At 43.0% G+C, this 23,444-nt stretch overlaps 1 protein-coding gene across 1 annotated transcript in view; it reads right to left on the bottom strand.

Moving 5' to 3' along the window:
* CLINT1 (clathrin interactor 1) overlaps positions 1–5,799 on the bottom strand; it is a 47,751-nt gene extending 41,952 nt beyond the window's left edge. Inside the window, exon 1 of the mRNA XM_082063844.1 lies at positions 5,575–5,799. Coding sequence (XP_081919970.1) covers positions 5,575–5,615 — 41 coding nt within the window. The 5' untranslated portion in view covers positions 5,616–5,799. The remainder of the gene's footprint in view (positions 1–5,574) is intronic.
* Positions 5,800–23,444: the final 17,645 nt, after the last annotated feature.

The following is a 23,444-nucleotide window of genomic DNA, read 5'->3' as shown; positions in this document are numbered from 1 at the left end:
CTATATGTTGGTCAAACACGAGCATACTACAAGCAACAGGCAATTGAATTTTAACTGTAAGCCATGTCATTGTAGGGTAAATTACTGGTACGCATTTACCATATTAATAAGTATAATGAAGACATAGCATGAGCTAGCAGATAACAACATGAGACTGGAAGTTGGCAAACCCACAGTTTTAACTGTTATCAACTCGCTGTGACTTGGTTTACCTGACGCAATTATCTTTTCAGTTTTCCTCATCTGTGGAGTGGGGGTTGTCCAGAAACCTCTACTCCTCAGCTGAAGTGCAAGGTCTAATTTACATGCTATGCTTTAGGCTACAACAGCAAGGAATTACAATGACAATTGAAGCAGTAATTCACTCTATTTTACCCATAATTTATCCTTCTCTTTACAGCTTGTACAATTAGAAGTGCTAAAGAAAACCTGCTGCTTATTAACTAAAGGAACTTCTCTTTTACCTGGTTGTATTGGACCTGATGACAGCAGCTTCTTTAATCCTTTTTCACTAACACTAAAAATCCTTCCTCCTTGAATATACATAACACAAGAATGAACAGAGTACACTAGTGCCTAACTCTACAAATAAATGCTCAAGTGTTATAAATGCATCTAGCATTTAGTAACCGTACAAGCATTACAGCCCCTTCTAAACAAGATCATTTGCTGACCATTTAAAAACAGCTAAAAATATTACATACTTGGGTAACTCATCAAGCTTGCAAAATCTATGAAAATATGGCTCTATAACGCTTCACCTCCCTCCTCACAACACGAGGGAGTGGAAATACATTCCTGCTGGGTCACTAGGAAGGTGTGTCTAAGAGCAAAGCAGGCAGGACTCAGGTTGACCAACAACTGAACTGGGCAGGGAATAGGAAAAAACAGGAGGATGGCAAAGTCATAATCCTAATACTGGGAAGAAATTCACAGACTCTCCTCTTCTTTTTAAGTATACACCCAAGAAACTAAAAAACTCAGTGACAACTATCTCACCCACCTTAACCAATTCAACTGAACATGTGGATTATACCATCCTTACTACATACAGATCTGTCACCTTCACCACATTTTTAATTAGACTGTTTCTTACTCTTTGATGTCTGGAAGGTGCTTAAAATGAGCTTGCTCACGTTCTGGTCATACATGAAGAAGATACAAAAGCTAAGAATGGTAATGAAATTTTAAAGAAAGTGGCTGTAAAGTCTCATAACACTGTGACACAGGCAGCAATCTAATCTCAATGGGTCCGAAGGTCTTCCACCATATTTACTGCACGTCCTACATGTCTGTGACAGAGACTGGGTAGCAAAAGTGTTAAATTAGAATGACATATTGAGAGGAATTATTGCTATGAGGAGTTCGACTAGCCTTGTTAATTATACATGCACAAATTCTGCCTTCTGCTCTAAACCAAAAAACCTTGTGCTAGGTTAACAACATTTAGTAACTTTTCAGGAAAATAAGAATCAGCAGATTCTGCTTCAAGAAAATTCAACAAAACTAGAGGGATATGGCAGCCTGGTTTTTGAACTCGGCCACAAGGCCAAGCTAAAACCTTTCTGCTTCAGCCAAGTTAAAAACTGTTTTAACAGGCTTTCTTTATACCTCTTTTCTTTTGAAAAAGCCAGGGTGTTTTCTTTGTAGAGCTCACCTCAAAATTTCACAGGGAACAGAAAGCACAACATATACTTGTCTTATAAGATTAAAGAAGGAAGTTACCAAGATCTAGATTTCCATAGCCAGGACTCCAGAACTGTATCTTAGGGACCACAAGACATTTGCCAGTTTTGTTATGACACAGTCAGGAGATACTTGTTTGGACCCTTTGATGGTTTTATTATCAAAGTACAGATGCACCTATACTGATAAAAATATGACATTTCTCATATAAGCTGCTGCACAGTACTGGCCGGCCCACAGATCCTGAGTCTCACGCAGCTCACAAGCAGTTCAAATGCAACACTTTCCCTCAAGTTTCATCGCAACTACAGGCCTGTTTGGGAGTAGGATGGGGTGACCTGACCCCCCTGCTACGGGAGCCGCAGAACATCTGGGGCTGCTGTCACCAGGTCGTGCAGAGCCCAAGCGGCAGGGCCATAGTACAGCAGAGCAGTGGTGCCCAGGATCCTCCCCACCCGCCAAACGATCTCGGGGCTCATACTCCAACCAGCTATCTGAAGTATGTGACGGGTGTCTCTGCACTCTGTCATGTTAAGATGTTGTTACGCAGCTCGTTAGGTCAGAAAAATTGGCCAACTCTTGCATATAATGCTTAGGCTACATATTTCTACTGCAGACCTAAGTCTAGGACAGAACAGAATCAAATCTCCGACATTACTTCAGCAGTGACTCAGAAATGCCACCCGACTCACAAACTTTGTATCCAGCACCACCCTGGACTTGAGCCATCAGAAACCTCTGCCATTTAAACTGAGCTTACTGTTGTAGAGCAAATAAGTTGAGCACAGAGGGCTGCATTTATACAGTTTATTTTCCAACTCAGTTTTGACCTATTGAGGAAAAAGAACCCATGCAAGTGAACATCTAAAAAATAAATTAGTGAAAAGCTGCCTTCTGAAGTTAATTTATTGACATCATAAAATAACGTGAAAAAAGAACTTATTTCAGAAGAAATAATTAAATTTAGACACCTTCTGCAGTACAAGCTAAACAGAAACTCAACAGAAACTCAATATAATTCCACACATTTGAAGAACTCTCACACACATTGCAGTACCTGGGAAGAAACTGGAGGATGAAAGAAGTTTGACATTTCATTTAGATACTGCAAGAATAAAGCTTAGGACAAGCAAATTGTACTAGGCACAGACATGCTTTATTAGTTATTTGGTTTAAGCCCCAAACTTATTGGCAATGCCCAATCAGGAACACGGTTTTACTGTTCAACGGTAACTAATCAAGGCACTTAAAATTTAAGAAGTAAGAGTTACATCAGCAACTAAGAACAATGGAGTTAACAAAAGGGAGAACCGACACATAACAAAGTATCTTTTCACATCTTAAATAGTCTAAATCTAATACCCTATCTCATAGTCTTCCTAAATTTCATATATAATAGGACCACCGTTCAGTATCAAAAATAACTCTTAAGGACAAAAGTATGCAGATCCATACTTTTGAGTTACCAGAAAATGCTAGAGAGGTGATTCTAGTGTAAAGAGATACAGAGTCAACCTAATGAACTTGACTGCTCAACTTCTGTCACACCAAAGAAAATATAAATACCAAATACCTCAACATATCAAATATAAACTTGAATTTTTACTGTGTATTTTGTAGTTGATAACTTCTTTTAAGTTCCAAAACTCTGAAGAGTTTTAACAGGCTACCATTTTTACTTCAGTTTTTTGATGTTAAAGTAACCAGCAGACATTGAAATAAAAAAAAAAATAATAGTAGCTTAACTACGTATCATCGCTTATTGAACTTTCACACACCAAAAAAATCAGAAAATTGTTCAATACAAGTGCTCCACCTTAAAAAAAAAAATCTCTGACCTCATAAAGCTCTCAGCCACCTGAGGCCCAAATAAGGTTAAAAAAAAGCAGACAAGTAAGCTGAAATTCTAAGATAAGTATCAGCTGAATATGAAACCAAGATGCAGAGCTAACAATCACTATAAAGCTATCGACATATGAAGTAGCAAAATTTCAAGCTACTTGCACATTTTCAAAATCCCCATATAATCATATTCCTCTTTTAATGAGAGATTTTCTTGTTAAAGTTCAGTATGTTTCTGCCACAGCATGAGCAGTTATTTATGATGCAGATATCAGTTAGCCTCTTCTCCAGAGAATTCTGTAAGTCATGGCATTAAGACAGAAGACATTATGACAACTCTGCACCACATACAATGGGACTATTGATTTTGATGCCTCTAAATATTATTTACTCTGCAAGCTCCACTTCTCTCCCACTTTTTCTTTTTAAATACACAGTCTGTTTTATTTGGATAATGTTATTCCCAGAAACTGGAGTTTATTAAGAAAACCCATTTTTTATTATTTGAAATGTCCACTTCTTGCACCTGGTTTGAAAATTGAATGTCTTTTCCAAATCAGACTTTGATGAACTGTTTGACATAATAACTTGCAAAATATCCTTAAAAGTAAACATTTTAAAAACAGTGACAATGCTATAGTGATTGTGAATCCTACATAAATAAAAGTACACAAGCAAAAACCTGATTTCCCTGAAAGTGTCCTTTGAGGTTCTGGAACTCAAGACAGGGCTATTTGTGTTGTCCTGCTATATATATATCACTTGTCACATTATTAAAACTACTTTAGCAAGGGCTGACTTTGCATGCAAGAAGCTATAAAAAGTAAACAGGATGGAAGTCTTGGTGGTTTTTAAATGTTGTCTGGTTCTTAGCCTAGAAAAGTCTCAGTCTGGTATACAGCAACACAAGCAAAACACTTGTTTATCATGAATGAGCTGCCATTTCTCTTCAGTTTGCTGTCTTTAAGTCTACATACAAAGCAGGTCAGTTTAAAAACTGTTTGGAGAAACAACAGTGTAAAATGTTCAAAATGGAACTTCAATTTTGAACAACTTGCAATTCAACTTCTAAGGCGAGACAAAACTATTAGTTCATGTAATCTCATTTGGCATGTATTAATCTACAGACTATTATTATAATTAGTCCACAACACATGGAAAAGTGGCCCAAGTTTGCCCCTAAAGATAATTTAAGGTGGCAAAACAATTGTTTTTCTCATGTCATGGTTGAGAAACACAACAATAGCGTCACGTTCTCAAGCTGCAACACAGTGATCGTGACAGCCAACACATTAGCCAAGTTTGCAGGTTCTAGCCAAGGAAATAAACTCTCAAGTATCTGAGCTATGTAAGTGTTTAAGGGGTGGGACACAGCATTTCACCCCTCTACCATGATCCACCTCTGAAAAGCCCAGAGGTGGGGATTCAATGGCAACTGCTGTAGGGACCTGTCCTTAGGGAGGAGGAAAACATTCAGAGAGCGTGTGGCGACTTTGGAAGCACTCTGAAAATGTCCTGATGTACAGGTGGTTCTCCACTCCCCTCCTACTTTCCGAGTGACTTGTCTGCTCCTGCCTGACGGGCCCGGGGGCCACGGCAGGAGCCGATCCAGGTTTTAAAGGCTCATGTACCAAAAGGGACACACACTCCCTGGGACCCCGGCAGGGAAGGGGGTACCCAAAGAAGAAACACAGCTCGCCAAGAGCCGGAAGGGCCCAGACGAGCCCGAGAGGGGCGGGAAAGCTGCCAGCCATAATGGGAAGGCCACAGACTCCCTGGAAAGCTGCCCTTGCCTGGCGGAGAGGCCGAAGCGGCACCGGGAGGACGGGCCGGGGCCGCATCGGACAGGGACGGGGGGAGCAGGGTCAGGAGGGAGCGGGAACGGGGTGAGCCGGGCACGGAGTGGGTGTGAGGCAGCCACCTCAGCAGGGGGAGGGGCAGCGGCCATGTTGTGAGGGGGGCGGGGGAGCGCGGGCCCGGCTGAGGGGCCACAACCGAGCCGCCCCGGGCCCCCCGCCCTGCCCGTCCGCGCCCCGCCGTACTCACGCCTTGTCCACCAGCTCCCGCACTTTCCACATGTTCAGCATGGCGCCGACCGCCTGGAGACCTCCCCGGCCTCGCTGCCCTCCGCCGCCGGCCCCCGAAGGCCCCGCTCGCCACGCTCCGGGCAGCCGCCGCCGCGCCGCCGAGCCAGGCCCGCTCCCGGCAGCCGCCGCCTCTGCCGAACGAGGGACGCGGCGCCGCTCCCGGAAATGGAGCGTCTCGGGGCCGCACGGCCTGCTGGGAGATGTAGTCTTCCTGCCGGCGGGGCGGGCGGGGGAGGCCGGGCCATCCCGTAAGGCCTGCTGGGAGCCGCGCGCCGGCCGGCCGCGGGGCCTGCTGGGAACTTTAGTCTCCGGTGAGGGGCGCTGGCTCTGCGCGCAAGGCCTGATGGGAATTGTAGTTCTGCGGCTTTGCCTGAGGGGCCGGCGGCGGAGCGGGCCGAACCGAGCCGAGCCGAGCCGAGCCTGGCCGCGTCGTGCGGGCCACGAAGTCACATCCTGTTAAAGCCCAGGCTTTGTGCCCTCCTTGGCTCCGGGGGCCGGTTCAGCCCGGCTCTGACCTGCCCTCACACCGCTGCAGCACCCAGCCTGTGGGGAACAACCTGACCCGCAGCCCGCGAGTCACCGGAGGGAGAACAGTCCGTGCAAACAGCTGGTTAAAGCACAGAACACAGGTGTAAAAGTCATGTCTGGCTATAATAAGATATAAAATACCCTGCTTTTATTGCAAGGAACTCGTTAAAGAGAAGCATTCTGTCTTCACGACTGTTCACTGGTCGTGGTGTATCGACTGCGGTGAATTTGGGCGAACTCTCCGGATTCCTCCTGCAGGCCCTGACAGGGATTTCTGCAATAAATGCAGCCCAGGAGCGCGGCTGGAGGAGCCCAGAGTGTGCACAGACACAGACACAGCACAGCCCATCGGGGCACAGCACACGGGGGACCCTCGGCTTCACTTCTCGAGAAACACCAAGTCAGTTGATGAAAAGCCAAGGAACGATCACATCCATTAAAGCTGCCTCAGGAGGATATTAACTGTATTGAGGTGCTTGCCAAGAAGCATTGCAAGACTGTCTGCAAATAGTGCTTGTGCAGGGTATTGAAGGGGAATCTCAGCTCCCTGGGTATCATGAAAACAGTGAGGTCAGTGAAGTGGTTTTATAATTGGGATTGTCAGTTTCATCCCATACATTTACTTTAGTTCTCTAGCAACTTGTTCTCAATATGAGTTTTGAATGACCAGTCATGATGGGGAGGATTTCTTCTCCAAAGGTATAGAAGTTGTCAATTTCTTTGCACATCACAGGGCATGAACAGATTGCCTGGGTGTTATAGTTAGTCCCCAATATAGTCTTGATGTATATTTCTTCTTTGTGTGCTTGTGTCATAAATGAACGTATTTTGCTTAAGACAATATACATCTGCAAGCTTTTACCCAAAGGCAACATATATCTGTAAACTTTTTGCCTTTAAATCGTTTACTCAGAGCAAGCAAAAAAAAAGGCATAGGAAAGATGGATGCAACTGTACTTGCTGCTCAAATAACAGTCACCTCTTTTAAAAGTTGGTGGTTCTCTGAACGGTTCAGGAAAGCTAAACAGCCTATCACCTGACCGTGTTCTGACATACCATTATATCTTTTTACATAGATACTTTCATGGCTTCAGTCTCCTGAACATCTCAGTGAAATCTGTTTGAATATAAGAACATCCTGAACAGATCATCAAATCTCGCATCTTCTCACCAACAACAGTAAGTATTAGACGTTCATGTAGAGAATGTAAGAACTGGTGAATGTGGATGGATCAATCCCCAAGTACATCTTTCCTATTTTCAGTTTTCTGTGGCTTGGGGACTTTGTTCTGGAGTGTTGGTGCTCAAGCTTTCTGCTTAGGAGCACCGAATGGACTTTTGTTGTATGAATGTAAGTGGTTGCTTTTTGAATCCTTTTAGATTAGCTTACACAACACCTGGTGGCAATGAATTCTGTGATATAACTGTTGTGTGAAAAAGTAGACCCTTTTGTGTATTTTAAATCCTCTCCTTAATAGCATTAGCAGTTCAAGCGTTATGAGAATTAGTATATAACAATTCCCTGTTGCTCCTTTCCTTGTCAGTTGCAAATTTAGAAATCTGTCAATTTCTTACTACACTGTTTTCTTCACTGTGGCTAAGACTTGCAATATAGTTACTTTCTCCTCATTCAGAAGTTGTGCCATATCTTTTCAGTTCTACTGTCTCGTTTTTGAAACGGAAGGGGAGGAACCAGTCCTGTGTGCAGTAGTGAAGACACTGAACAGCCTTGTGATGTTTTGTATTTTTTTCTTAGTTCGCTTCATAAGAGTTCTTAACACAGTTTGCCTTTTTGAAGGCTACTGAACACAGATAATATTTTAATCTGCAGCACAACATCTATGGCGACTGTTTGTGGCTGGTGTTTAATTGAACTCAGCACCAGCTTTGCTGCCCACACGAATGTGGGGCACATCATTACCATGTGCCTTTCCATCTTGGACTGGGGGGAGGGAGCTCCTTAATTTCATATTATAACACTTGACAAAGCAAGCTGGGTGATGACTCTTCCTCTTTGATACCTGCCCTTCATTTTTTTCTGTGAATAAACTGAGGAGACTGGTCTTCAGGAGTAGAAGATGACATTTATAATCTCTGTTTAAAGAAGAAGTAATATGAAGTATTTTAAGTGGAGCTTGCAGAAACACCACTTTTCCAATTTGATAGAAATGTTCTTTTTAAATTTGGCTTCAGTCCATAGTGGATCAAAATCAAATTTCTAAATTAATTTCTGATGAACTGCAAGTTCCCCAGATTCTGCTGTGGTGCAATGAAATTGGGGTTCGTTCTTGTTAGTGCTGCTCTCCTGGAGCAGCTGCAAGCAGCTCCCCAAGTTCTGGGTGCTGGAGCAGACCTGCCAGCTCACCATGGGCTGCAAGAAGCAGTTTCCAGCACCCAGATTCTGACCACACCTCAGGGTGCACATACCCCAAAGTCAAATCCACCCATTCCTCCCCATTTTCCCATCAGGGATGAGATTTGAACTGAAACAGTTATGGGTCAATAAGCGAACAGGATTTGGTTGATTTGTTTGTTTGTTTTAGAATTTTTTTTCCATATGAAAAAAATATGAGTCACTGTAATCATACACTTCAGGAAAAAGAGAGTATTAGAGTATTTTAGATGCAGGCAGAGGAGAACAACAGTATATGCAGAAGAAAGAGGGAATGAAGCTAGAATTTAAAAGCAGTTAAGACGAAGATACATCTCTTTTAAGCATTACTAGCTATGTCTGGATGCAGTAATGGGGCAAGAAGAGACGACTGGCATTTATTGTCAATTTTAAGGTATAGTGAAAAGCAGGTCTTTATGTGAGATTGAATGAACATGACTGACTAATTTTGCCATCCCCATTCTGTCAGCTACTGATAAAGTGCATGAGCATATGTATAATTTCTGAATGATGTGAAGACACTTTCTGGTTCATAAGTAGTTCCTTTAAAAGAAAGATCTGATCGGTGTAGGTAGAGAGTAATGCAGTTTCAAAGCAATGCAATATCCAGCATAACAGGTTGTAACATATATCATGCAGAGGAACTGTACTTTATTATAATTTAAGCCATCAATTATAGGAGAAGCAGTTAGAGAAATTGAACTAATTTGAACACTGCAATAGAGTTTGCACCTGGCTATTCCAGAAGTTAATACGGGCCATTTGGTGCACAAAAAAGTCTTGCGCATTCCAAATGCCTGGAGAGCAATATTGTTGTTAATATCAACCATATTAATGCACAGTAGAGAGATGTCCAAGTCAGTGATTAATTTACAATTAAAATGTAGGGAAAAAAAAAAGAGGAGTGTCAAGGAAAATCACACTGCAGCAGGGGAGGGAGCCAGTGGCACAGACTGAGACAAGCTTTTCATTTAAAGCAGTATTTGTTTTCATGATTTCATAAAGCTCCACTTTTTACCCACTTACACAGCTGAAGTCTGAATTTCGTAAAGTCTGTTTGTTCTAAGAATTAGTCAATAGGCCAGAAGTAACACTGAAATAATACTCTGTAGGCTGGTTAGTGTCCCAGGCTTTACTGAACAATTGCAGCTTCTCCAAATCCCAATCTGTCTTTTGGTAACACACCCCATACACACAAACATATCCTGTTACAAACAGAAGGTTGCTAGGTGGGCTGTTTCAGCCTGTCTTCTTGCTCTGCCACGGAATGCTTCTGCCTCTGGGAAAAATGGCAAAATCCTCTAGTCTTTCCATGGTCATGAAACTGCCTGTAAAGTTTCCACCACTCAGCACCTGAACCCATATCACACCCATCTCAGAAGGAGAGAATCTTGGGGTGCAGGCAGTAACAGGGAATTTTGGCAGTGAATACCCCCTGGGGAAAGTGTGGGGAGAGTGAAAAGGAGCCTCTGGCAGTGATTTATGCTGGTCCAACTTCATCCCTCCTACCACTGCCCTCTCTCCCTCTACGCTTGAGCTCTTACCCATTTACTAACAGCATTTGCATGTCCAGGACCTGTCTGATTCATTCTAAAGGAATGTAGATAGGAAACTTCCTTCAAAGTTGTTTTGAGAAGTGTAAATGATCCTATTTAAGCTTTAGAGCTAAGACTACAACTGCCCATGTTATGCCTGTGGGAGACTGGGAGTGCTGAGCAAGGTGCTGACTTATCTCGGAAGCTGGGAGGACAACTCAGCTGCTTCTGCCAAGGTAACACTGGTGGATTTTTGCAGGAAGGCCCTGCAGGGAGACCATGTTAAATGTTCACATCAGTCTGCATTCGGCCCTAGTGCTACTTTATTTTTTAGCCTGAAGAAATGAAGGTTGATTCCCTGCTTTGGGCATATTGTGGATTTCACTCTATCTCCTCACAATTTGTTGAAACGGTTGAACCATTTCACTTAGGTGAGGCAGAGATGGTTATTTCTCCAAGTGAATTGCCGATTTATGCAAAAATCTTACAAGTTTCCTGAAAATAAATGACAGAATAGGAGGGACCTTGTTACTGCTCCTGAAAAAGTAATGCAAGCTGAGCTCAGCCTTTAGTGGAAAGCATTTAAGGTCAAGGTTCTCTTCTTGGGGTTCTCCATTGTCCAGTAAGCAGTAAATTCTGGCTTTTTCTGTGCCTAGGGCATTCACAATGTTGCTCTTTGTTGTGGATTCCCTGATGTCTTGAATGGGGTAAATTCCCGCTGCCAAAATATTACCATTTAATTATCAAACCAATCTACTGTGAGACAAATGTCCCCAGAGAAGCAGTTTTCATTAGTTCCACTTTTTACAGAGTTACTTGGGTTTTTTGGTTTCTCCTACATTAACAACTGGCAGTGTGTGCAGGGTTCCAAATTAGGATGAAAATGTGGGACTGGGGATTGCCAACTAATGGCTGATATTAGGTGTTCTGAGCTTTCTCTCAGGCTTTATCTGATACTTTTCTTGGGGAGGCTTTGGAACCGTAGTTTTTGAAATGTTCCCACTGTTATAAGTGCAAAATATGGGGAAACCCCCTCTGAATTATGTGCTGGTGTCACAGCTATCTCTGGCATGCCCTTAGACACCTCCTTGGAGTGGCTCTGGTACTTTCCAAGGGAAATTTAGGAGATCGTATTTGAGAACTTATGCTCAGAGTAGAATTTGTGTCTCTCAGATGAATCATGCATGATCTGTATTCTTCTCACAGAAACTCATCTCCAGATTCCTCCGTCTTTTGTTTTAGCTCCAGTAAATTCTAAGAATCTAGAGCCAGGACTATTGCTGGTATTTGCTATTATGCAGCTGTTCCAGTAAGTTCTTTTGTCCACTGACAACAATCCATCTCTCTCTAGCACTTAAACTATACAGGAGGAGGAGAAAAATGCAGGCCACTGTCTGTTTTTTGTAACAGTCAGCCCTTGACAGGTTTGTCTTGGTTTCAAGTTCCAAAATTCCTGTGACAGTGGCCAGAGTTAGAAAACTGGTAGCAGAACAGGGCTGAACCAGAAGCACATGCCAGACTGGTGAGGTCAGAATTTTTGGGTATGGCTGCAGCCCCTAAGTGTTCCCATTTGTTATGTTGTCAGTTTGACTGGAGTCCAAGCCACTCAGCTTTGTGCCAGATCCCAAGCCAGAAAGGTCTTGTTTGCCTGATTTCCTAAGTATACAAAGCTTAGGAGATCTTGCCATTTTCTACCTTGGTGTCTCTCAGTCCCCTTGCAATTATTGTTGGGCCAATTTCAAACCGATTAGATACAAGGGTGGCAGCCTTGAGGATATGAAGTTTTGTTTTGTGGAAATGCACAGCTGTATGGAGAGAGATGCCATATGAATGCCCCTATAAGCATGTAGCAGGAGTAGAAAGGCTGTAGTAGGCATTCAGCTGGATAGCTGGGAATCCCCTTGGAGAGCACTATTACCTGTGTTCCTGCTTTGGGGGAGTTTGTTCATTCTTACACACAGGAGAATCCAACCACGCGACACAAAACTATAGGAGAACAGATCTTTATTGCTCACTGACTGTTTCAGTTTGGTCTGGCTATCCTCGTGTTTATTAACTAGCATCATAGATGTCGTGTCCCATCAGATAAAGCCCTACTGTGGCTTTTCATCAGCTGTGAACTATGAGGGCACAGAAATCTAGTCATGTTTCCCTCTTGATGCCACTAAATAGCCCCCTAAACAGGTGAAAGAAATGGCAAATCAAAATAATCTTCAAGCTATGGTGCAGGGCAACTGCTGTTAGGTAACCCAGTAAAACATGGTCAATGAAATCACTGCAACGTTTTCTCTTAAAGATCACGTGTACTTGATTTCATGGATATAAGCTAACAAACAAAAACCAGGGAGATGGGAAAGCAGTGTTTAAACAGCCAACGATTAGTCTCATTTTTGTTTGGCTGGAAATGAAAACTGCCGTGGCAACACTTCACAAGATGGCCTTCAAATTCCTTTTTCAGAATATTTAGCTGGACTTGGATGGAAACACAGTAGATGGAGACATTTTCACAGACTGGCAACCCAGGACTCTCCAGCCTGGAATTATCCAGCCAGTATTAGTCAGAGGAGCTGGCTTTCTGTCTCAAAGTGGGAGACAGTGCTTCTCCCCCACCCCCAAATCGTTAATTAGATTGTATTCCAAAGAAAAGAATGGAAGAAAACACTGCTAGCTTTTCTATGTTCAAATAATAATAATAATAAAAAATCTGTTTAATGAGTTTCTTTTCTCTCTGTCAGTCCACAAAAGAACTTGTATGCATCAACAGCAAAATAGCACAAATGCAAGTCCTGCAATGAAGAGTTCTCACCTGAGTGACTTCAGTTGGGGAGAGGAAATGGTGCTTTAGTGACTTTTATTTCCATGCTTCCCTCATCCTTCTTTTCTGTTTCAGTTGCTTGCATAGAATGTGTTTGGTTTGGTTCATGTTGGTTTACAAAATAAACCTTTAAAAGCTGCTGTTGACCGTTAGTATTTTACGAAAGCAAAGCACAAACACCATCAGCAGCATAAAAGCTAAAGGTTTTCATGAATGAAAAGGAAAGCTGAAAGAGCAAAATCAGTCTCCAAGATGAAACTGATGAGGTTTATTGTCAAGAGGAATGTCACATGGGAAAAGTACTACAAATTAACAGCATCTATTTCTTGTGCTATCTACAAGAACCAGATTTGACCCACTGGAATTTAAGTGGACATTTTCTTGCAGCATTGAGTAACCTTATCCACAATCATTTGCTACAGCTGCTTTCTCAGGATGATTTGGTACTGGCCGCCACCAGGTAAAAGATAGTAAATTAAACAGATTGATCATCTCCGGTTGCAAAGTTCTTCTGTGAAGTTCTTGATATTTCAATCAATATTGATTTTACTGTGTCTGGAACCTTCAATTCTTAGATCTGGACAAAGAAAGTGAGAGCTGCCATCTACTCTTTCTCCGATCTTGAGGGTAGCTTTGGGAACAAAGTGATGCTTGTTTCCAAGTGCCTGTCTCCTCCTTCTGGAATAATTGCCAGATAGATCTAAAATTTTGCCTTGCACACGGTACCACCCAGTAAAACGAGTATGTTACACAAGACCATAATGCAGTGTCCTGGTTAATTTTGTACCAGTTGTTCGACTGCTTTCTTCATTTGCAATGGTTTCAATTCCTCTCTTGTTCCCAATGGTGTGGCTTTTATTTGCTGTGTCCCCCTGTGTCATGAATTTCACTCTTACCTTTGTATGAAGGCTGAAGGCTGAGTTGAGAGAGAAGATGTGAGCAGCCCTCAAGCTTCAAGGTGTTTGTTCATTAGAGTTCATTAGTCTGGGAACTGCCTCCTCTTTTGGAAGACAAGAATAGAAAAGGAGAGTATAAATGCTGCTAGCCTGAATAAAAAGGTTCTGTTATTGGGAAGAGGGGTAAAAAAAATAAACCCACAACAAAAACAAAGAGGTAAGAGCTCTGGAGAGGCAGGAGTTGTCAAAAAGCCTTCCCCATCAAACAGACTTGAGAGAACCATAGCAGACGGATTTTCAGTACCAGTCAAATGTAAGAGTGTAGAAAGTTGACATGCTGTCCCTTGGAGAGCCGAGGTATTGACAAAAGACATGCAAAGTTGAAAAATGTACATTTGTGGAAAAATCCATCCTGACAAGTGACTGCACTTAAGTTGCCAAATGGACTTCACCCGTGGGATGAAACTCAATTATTGTTGCACATCCAATGAATCCATCCATGGAGAAAGCACATGGCCAATAAAAGGGAACCATTCAGTAATCAGATCTTTCAAAAACTATTTAGCTCTTTGCCACTGAGTACCTGCTATAAGTGACGTGTGCTTCCCTGCAAACCTGCTCGGCTTCTCCGCTCACCCGGTAGAAGTGCTGGGCCATTCTGAGCTGTCCTGGAGCACAAATACATCCTGCACAAGCCATTCAAAAAATTTCTCAAATCCTTCTGAGGAGATGTCCAACATCATGGCTTTTTCAATTGCAGTTTGTATTTAGTGCATATGAAGGATGCTTTTGTGTTTGGAGATATTTTTATGATATTGGCAGCAGGGGCTATTTAATGCTAAAAGGATTGTGTTAAATGGTTTAGCCCAGAGAGCCCCAGTCAAGGCTCCATTAAGTAAGAAGCTTGCAAGTGCTAAGTCATTGAGACAGTCTTCCATTTGGAGTGAGGAAGTGTCTGGTGTGCAGCTGCTGCTCAGAGTTTATCTTTCCATACCAATATTTACTAGGTGCCATCTCTCTTCTTTTGAGATTACATTATCCTTTGCACAATCTGTGTACTTTTTATTTGGCATCTTCTTGATTTCAGCATGGCCACAGTAATGATCATGAATAACTCCTTCTTATGGAAAAATCTATTTTGGGTAATTTTTTATTTTCTGCTTCATAAATGAAACTCAGCCCCACTAATGGCATCTAAGCCATTTGTTTTAGGATGCACCTGCACACATACTTGTTTTGTAACAAAAACATCTTTGTGAAACTGAAACACTGCAACTGTTGTTTTCGAAAAAGAGGCAACAGTGGCTGGCAGTGGATGCTTTTAAGAACATGATTATTAAGTGCAAGTGTTTCATAAATCCACTTAGTTGCTATGGCCAAATTTGAAATCTTCACTTCTTTTACCAGCCATCTAGTTCTCTGCTGTGTCTGTTTCCATAGATCTGTTGTGGTGCTTTTTAGAAGATGTGTTTCCCTAGAATAAATGGAATATCCAGTTTTTCATGACAATTCATAAGGAAGTTTCCTTGAGATATGTGAAATTCCAGTTCCAGCACTGTGTACACACACATATGTGGGCGGACACACAAACATCTGTCCTTACACCCATCAATAAAAGGAAAAATGTCTTGGGGACTAATCTGTTCTCTCTTTTTTTTTTAAATTTATTTTCTTTATTTCTTGTTTACTCCCATTGTTTCAACCAAGCTTTTTTTCATAATCTGTCTGCCTTTCTTTTTACAATCTGGCAGTTTTGTCTTGGAACGTTCCCTGGACTGCCAAACGCCAAGCTTGTCCTTCTTCAGATTTTCAGGGAAAGATGTAGCACATCCATTTCCACTGTCAGCCTGACAGAAGTTTGAGGCCACTCTCACGATAAGAAGTAACAGGCCCTATCAGTCAATTAGCAGCGGTGAAGGATCGAGCATTAACCGTCAAGTCTGCACCGTTCCAGCTACAGAGCTAAGTGCTGGAGAAAACTGTTTAGCACAGTTTTCTTCACATGGTATGAGTGAATATGAACAGGGTACCAGATTTAACTCTTGTTTCAGCAGTAGATGTCCAGAACTTGACTGTTCTGAACCATCACATGAGTGTTTTGATCTCAATCCATAGCCAGCAATGCAAATGGAAAGGCAGAGGGGCACGTGGCCCTGCAAACTGATGTCCGCTCTCAAGCCCATTCTTCACTTCTTGAGATAATCCGAACCAAAGACTGTTTAACATTTCTAGTGATTATATTAGCAATTTTGTCTCAACAGAATAAAAATTCCACATTCTTTGAAGAATCTCCGTGGGGAGCTTTAAAAGGCTGCCTTTGAACCCAGAAACACACTTTCATAAAAACACTCTGTATTTGCTTCATATTTATGACAGGTCTTCATCACACACAAAGCCTCTCTACCAAAGTTGTTTCTCTGTCGAACATAGGTTATGGTTGGACTTAATGATTTAAGGGCCTTTTCCAACCAAAATTATTCCATGATTCTTTTCAGCATCTGTCTTCACAGACACAGTGACTCAGCACAAGAAGAACACAGCATGCAAGTCTACCATTAAGCAAATATTTTTCATTGTTTGCTGAATCCCTAGAATTCAGCAGAGGAATAGACTGGTATTTGAGCCAAGAAACATCTGAATGTCATGTAAAGTTCAGTTAATTATTTTCTAAATAGTCACCAGCACTACTTTAACTTACAGTAGGGTTCAACTGGTATTGTTGTGATCGCACTGGAGCCTTTTAGAGCAGAGGAATGTTTGCTTTCACTTCTGCCTGCTTAGTTTCACATTGTGACAAAGCCATTTCAGTAAAAGATGCATTCTCAAAGACTTAGAAAAAACATGGCCGTGATCTTTTAAAAATTGCACCATTGTGCTTCCAGGGAATCGGCTTAGTCTGATTAGTACTCTGCACCTATTCCGTGTACCCTTCAGCCAGAAGCACACAAACCAGTTGTGGCCACAGCAAAATTCAGGTGAACTGTGTCCTCATCATAATCTCTTGTATCTATGTTTATGGCAGCATAAAGTAAAGAGGAAACACTTTGAGTGTTGAGGCTCAATGCCACAAGGCTTCAGGTTTCTGACTTTGCTCTGGGCTCCCTGACCTGTTCTAGCAGTGCTGAGGGGTTGGGCAGCTGATGATAAAAGAGTTGCTGTAACAGCAATGAGTCAACACTAGTGAGCAACCTCTGAACACACCTCAGCAGCTCTACTGCTCTAACACCAGACGTTCCAAAGGTAGCAAAGAATCACCTGATTTGGAGTTCGTACTCTAAATCTGGAGATCTGCAAGACAGGCTAGAAGATCTGACTTTGTTATACAACCCAACCCTGAAAAGCAACCTAAAGAACATGGGAGCTCACCTTTGCCCAGGTTTACAAAGGTATTTAGGCACACAAAGCTGCAGACAGACACCTAATAGGATTTATAAAAGTGCCTAAGGGAGTTTGGGACCTAATTCCCATTGGCTGTCAACGGGAATTAGATGTGTAATCTACTTAGGCAATTTGAAAATCCCACTGGCTGCATCTTTTCATGGCTAAGTACCATTACAAGCCTTAGCCTCAATGAATAGAATTATTATTATACTTGGTTTCGTTTCCTAAAACTCTGATCTTGGTATGGAGGCTCAGGGAAAAACTGCTTGACTCCAAGCACAGATGGGTGTCCTGGATATGAAGTGTCAGGAACGAATAACTGAGCTGCTGCAACACTCTTCATATCACCATTGTGTCTGCAACTGGCCCAGAGAGCTCCCAGGGGTTTTGTGTATTGGTCAGCTTGGCTTTAACGTGTGTCATGTAAAAAATGCAAGTGACTTGGTGGAGGAAAATTCTGCTCACTCACAGCAAAGTAATAAAGAAAACAGAATCATAAGTGCCCAGAGGCTGTGGCTAACCAGTTGAAAGGGTTTCATTTTTCCTGCAAAGAACAGTGTTGGAATCTTCTCACCACTCCATGGTCTGAATTAAGTACCATCTGGTGCTGGAGAGAATTCACAGCTTTGGGCAGTACAAGGACTCTTTGGTTACCCTCTTCTGCTGGGGCAACCCAGACACAGGCTGCAGTTCAGAGTTTAACTAAACAACAGTCTGTTCCTTTCCTTTTTTGTTGTCCAGCTTGGACTCAAACAATAACTAATATTTCCCTATCCATGCAACTTTTCAAAAGCCGTGAAAAGTTTGATTTTCCTAGATTTCTAGATGATGTAGTTTTCATTAAACCCAACTTCTCATAATTGTTTATCCACTTAACTTTACATGCTTAAAATTATGTTGTGAGAGTCAATTCAGCATACAAAATGGTCTGAATGAGTAATTGGGGTAGCAAATAGCTGGGATGGGTTTCTACATTGTCTGAAGCTGTAAGAAGGTACTAATTATTTATAGGGTTTCCAAAAATGTGTACGAACAAAACACAGTGGTTGAAATGCTTTTTGAGCTTGGTGGAATTTGAAAATACCATTTGTGTTCAGTCAGAATATTTTGACACTGAAAATAACAGGGAAGTGAGTCAGCACTGCACCGTGTTTGACAATAATTTTGCAAATGCAGCTTTTTACTATGTCACTGTTTGCATTTTGTGTAGAGAGTGGTTATAACAAGCTAGTATATGACTGTATGCCAGCCTGACACTTAAAATGTAGATGGCTGTTTCCCAGTGTATCACACCGGAGAACATGTCCCATAACAGGATTTCTTATCTCCTGGCCAGAACTCTCACCATTTCAGCATCTGCATGTGCACAGAGCTGAACACAGCCAGTCTGCTGTACGGGATGCTCTCGCTTGAGGTTCAGTATAGATTTTGAATCGGAGAGAAAAGGCTATGCACAGAATGTGTCTGTAATGCCCACTGACAGACTTCAAGGCAAAGAAAGAGCTGAATGTCCTGTGAAAATGGACAAGTGCGTAGGTGCAGGCAGCACTGGGGACTGTGATTGTCTGAACAGTCACCAGGAGCCCACAGGAGGCTTGGCTGTAGTCAACTGAATTCAGTTTTATTGCAGACTGCAACTGCCTGCTGAAATCTTGCCACGGCTAGAATTTCTTCCCAGCACACCCATGGCTGAGCAACAATGTGTGTCCTTTTCCAGAGAATGGGATCAGCCCAGTCTGGCTCTTGAGAAACACACCAGCTGCACTTGAGAGGACGATGGGATGAATCCTTAAGGAACTGTGCAGACCCAGCAGAACCCAGCTCAGTTTCAATAGCTCACGGCAATCAGGCCACGCTATCCCTCAGGGGTGCACTATTACAGGGAGGAGAGGGATATGTATGTACAGACAATTGATCTGTAGGAATAAGGACAGGGAGATTTTCTTACTCCCTTTCCTTTCCTTTCCTTTCCTTTCCTTTCCTTTCCTTTCCTTTCCTTTCCTTTCCTTTCCTTTCCTTTCCTTTCCTTTCCTTTCCTTTCCTTTCCTTTCCTTTCCTTTCTTCCCTTCCCTTCCCTTCCCTTCCCTTCCCTTCCCTTCCCTTCCCTTCCCTTCCCTTCCCTTCCCTTCCCTTCCCTTCCCTTCCCTTCCCTTCCCTTCCCTTCCCTTCCCCCTTTCCTTTCCTTTCCTTTCCTTTCCTTTCCTTTCCTTTCCTTTCCTTTCCTTTCCTTTCCTTTCCTTTCCTTTCCTTTCCTTTCCTTTCCTTTCCTTTCCTTTCCTTTCCTTTCCTTTCCTTTCCTTTCCTTTCCTTTCCTTTCCTTTCCTTTCCTTTCCTTTCCTTTCTCTTCCTTTCCTTTCCTCTCCTTTCCTTTCCTCTCCTTTCCTTCTAATAAACTGGAGGGGTATTAGGACTAACTGCTTCCTGGCACGGAGTGCACAGACATTGTGCAAGATTCCTTTCAGCTCTGCTTTGCTGACATGCTTGGTTCTGACCTCAAACATCTCAAGTTTTTCCAGTTCTGGGTTCGTCTGCAAGTGAAAAGGCCTGTGTCAGTGAAATTGTGCCAAAATACCTGGGGAGCTGTTGCAGACTGGAAAGACTGGGTTGCTCTCCCTGTGATCTCAGGCAGGGGGTTGAGTTGCAGTGCAGCTCTGGGAGGTCATTCTTCAGTAGAGGCGAAGAGGCATCAGGTGGGATGCGGAGGGTTAGTTGGAGTGGGATGAGTGAACACACTGTCTGCCAGCAGGCAAATGGCTCAATTCCTTTATTTCCAGTGGAAAATATTTCGATTACAATGTTTCTTTTCATCGATATTTTTCATCCTTGGCATAATAATGAGTGAATACTGCCACAAAAAAGCCAGTTCCCACTACATGCCCCCTGCTCCTTCAGTAGACATTTTCCAATGAAAGGTTCTGGAATTTCAGCTGTCAGTGCCTGTGCTCCATATGAGTTTTACTTGGAGTGGTTCATATTCCTTCCAGTCTCTGCATACTTGTTTTTCACTGTTAATCTGATTCAGCATCCCTTGAAAAGAATGGACGTCTTCCTGGTGACGCCATCAAGACTGACTGAGCTGTGTTCACAACACAGAAGAGAAGCAGGTTCTAGTTTCTTCTCATCTCTTCCCCTCCTGATAATGATCACAGCAATAATTCTCAGCCTGCCTGGCTTTTGTCTGTCTTGATTGGCAGGCTACAGAACTAACTCGTCTGCCTCACAAGGAGTTTATAACCCTCCCTCTGAATATACCTCTGAAACTTCAGACTTGTGATATTTCCTAAATTACTTTATTTTCCTTTCTTTTCATCCCCTTCCTCTCTTAATTAGTGAGAAAAAAATAGCTGACAGCTGGGAAAACCTGCCCATACAGTTTTATTTCTCAGTTTTTTCTCTGTTCTGAGTTTTTCTTCATTATTTTATTTGGAAAATGTCCTCAAGAAAGTGTTTCTATTTTCATCCAATCCCAGAGCAGGATTTGTGTCTGTGTGCAAATGTGAGCACATACATGTATGTGTCGCTAGAAGTATCTCCATGAAATATCTTTCTTGGCTTTACTGTTTGAACTGCACATCATAGCACATTGATCACCAACTGCAAATACATTAGTTACTGTATATGAGGGAAAAATCTGGCATTCAGTTGACATGATCATTATTTTATAAACTTTCTTACTTGTAGCTGTAAAGAGTAGTTTACTTACCAGAGGTCTTAAAGGAGCCACTGCTGGAGAGACTGAGAGAGAGTTGAATAACACTACTTGTTTTCTGCTGTTTGAGAGTTCTGCTTTGATCTATGTGGGGAATTTGTATTTATCAACTTTACTTACCATTTCTTGATCATGTTTGTTCTATTAAAGCACTGCAACCATTTTCATGCTTTATACTCCAGTTGCCCTGAGAGAGGTGTTAGCTGTGTTTGGAGAAGGGAGCACTGAGACTGTAAGCTCTACAAAGGCTGGTACCTCCTCCTTCTCCCTTGTCATACACTCAGTAGTTTTTAACTGCTGGAGCTCTTCCCAGTAGCTGTAGGACTGTGTGACATAGAGACTTCACTCAACTTGAGCTCGAGGGGCCTGGGATTGATTTGAAAAGCTATTTCTGAGTAGCTGGATTTAGCTAGTCAAAGTTTACACAGCTGTGGACAAATCCAGCTGTGCTGGTAGAAGATGTTGCTGTTCCCAGGAGATCATCTTCATCATCTACCTTGCCAGAGGTTTACTGCCCCAGCCATTCCACCCATGGAATGTCCCATGAGTGATCCTGAATTCAAGCAACACCAGGTGGATGGATGGATGGATGGATGGATGGATGGATGGATGGATGGACAAACAGATCCAAATGGTTTTGCAGGAAGCAAACTACAGCACGCTCACATGATCCTGCTCCATCAGCGTGTCTAAAAAGGGAAAGGTGGTGTTCTCGGGTAGGCAGGTCAGTGTCACATCACTGGTGACAGGGTCTCACACTGACACTACTACATGGAGAAGAGGACCTTGGCTTAAGTCATAACGTAACCTTCCTCAGTTTCTGCTTCATTCCCTGTGTCACCAGGGCTAGTTAGAGTAGAACTTGTGGAAGTGTCTCTCTCTGCACACTGTGTAAACCAAGTGTTCAGCACCCATCCCACCCAACAGAGTACTATGGAAGCGCAATTCCTGGAGATAAGAAAAATATACATCTTTTGAGAATGTGTGAAAGTAGCAGAGCCTGACCAAAGGTCAGAGAGTGACATGGAAACCAGCCAGAATTAGAATTGATTATTTTTAGCAGGCAGCTCCATTCTTAAACATCACTCTGTCTGGCTTGCTGTAGCCTTGGAGCCCCTCCTCCTAAATGCACACAGTGAAGGTGGTTCTTTGAAGAATGAGGGTAGAAAGGGATTAATCAGTGCTCCCAGAAAACATAATATGGTGCAGAGAAGAGGAAAGATTTATCAGGCTTTAAAGTAGGCAAAAATTGGCAGCAGTAACAAAAAAGCCTCAAACTGATGGGCAAATATGAAAGGAAACATTTTTGCTCTGCTGAGCAGGGAAAAATATATCTAGATAAACTGCAAGAAAGATTTCACTTTTGCCTAATCCTCATGGCATTTCCAGCCCACAGATTTCTGGGAATCTGGTGGAGGCCAAATCGCATGACATTTCTAGCCAGTTTTGCTGACCAAGGACTTTGGGATCAGACCTGAACTTTGTACGATTAGTCAGAATGAAAGGCTTTGGGCTTAGCTATTAACAGATCGTCTGGGGCTCTGTGCTGTGAGCGCTGAGCACCAGTCAGCTCAGTGCAAAGCCAGGAAGCCTGACCGGTTCCTAACAGCCTTGCCCTTGACTCTAGTAGACTCAGCCTAGACTATCAGACCCAAAGCCTAGACTTTGTGTGCCTGCTTTGTGCTTTACCTAGCTCTCCAAAGGGTAAAGGGGGCTAGTGAAAGAAGCTGCTGAACATACAGTGCCCTGTGTTACAGAAGTGCCTGCTGTCATCTGCTCCTCACCCATGGATTTACCAACTTCTGCCTCCTCTTTTCTTGCTCCAGACTTTAATGTTGCTCCCTTCTTCCCTCATTCCCAACCCTGAGGAGTGAAGGCTGTGACTTCTTTTTGTCTTCTTCCAAAAGTGGGACTGCAGCTATTGCCTCCAGTTCCAGGGCCACCACTGGGCATGGTCTGGGCTGTTGCTCTTCAGAGCTGCTCCACTGTTGCCATGTTTGGTTTTCCAGGCTCTAGTCACGCAGCCCAGAGCCGCCCAGCTTTGACCTGCTGGAGCTGGCCCGTGTCTGGCAGAACTTCTGCGTTCAGGCTCCGTGCTGGGCAAACGCAGTTGCAGCGCTGGAGCTCGACTGTGCTTGAAGTGCTGTGGCCGCATGCAAACAGTGCTGCATTTTAGCAAATATCTGTGGCTCAGGTACCATGCTGTAATCTTCCTCAGGACATCCTGGAGTCCACTGTGCTTGTCTGGGCACCTGTCACGGATCTGCAGAAGGGATCTCTATGGGAGTTGCTGGAGTGAGTAGGATTCAGGCACACAACCTTCAGCAGGCTGGAGCATACTTGGCATGGGGTCAAGGCTCTTACAACAGCTGTGCCCCTTTGCTAATGGCTTGACAAATATGAGCATTTTTGCATTTGTCACAAAATCCCCAGGCCTGTTGCTTTCATGTTTCCCAGGGCTTTCATTCCATGCCAGTGTATTGGACGGGGGGTGAAGGAGGGAGAAGCAATGCTCCGCAGATGGCCCAGGCTGAATATCCTGGGAAGCATTAATTCTCTGAAGACAAATATTC

This window comes from Streptopelia decaocto (genome assembly GCF_964273445.1).
Source record: "Streptopelia decaocto genome assembly, chromosome: 12".
NCBI classification, from domain to species: Eukaryota; Metazoa; Chordata; class Aves; order Columbiformes; family Columbidae; genus Streptopelia; species Streptopelia decaocto.
The sequence above is the reverse complement of the archived record's forward strand: the minus strand, read 5'-3'. Positions and strand labels throughout refer to the sequence as shown.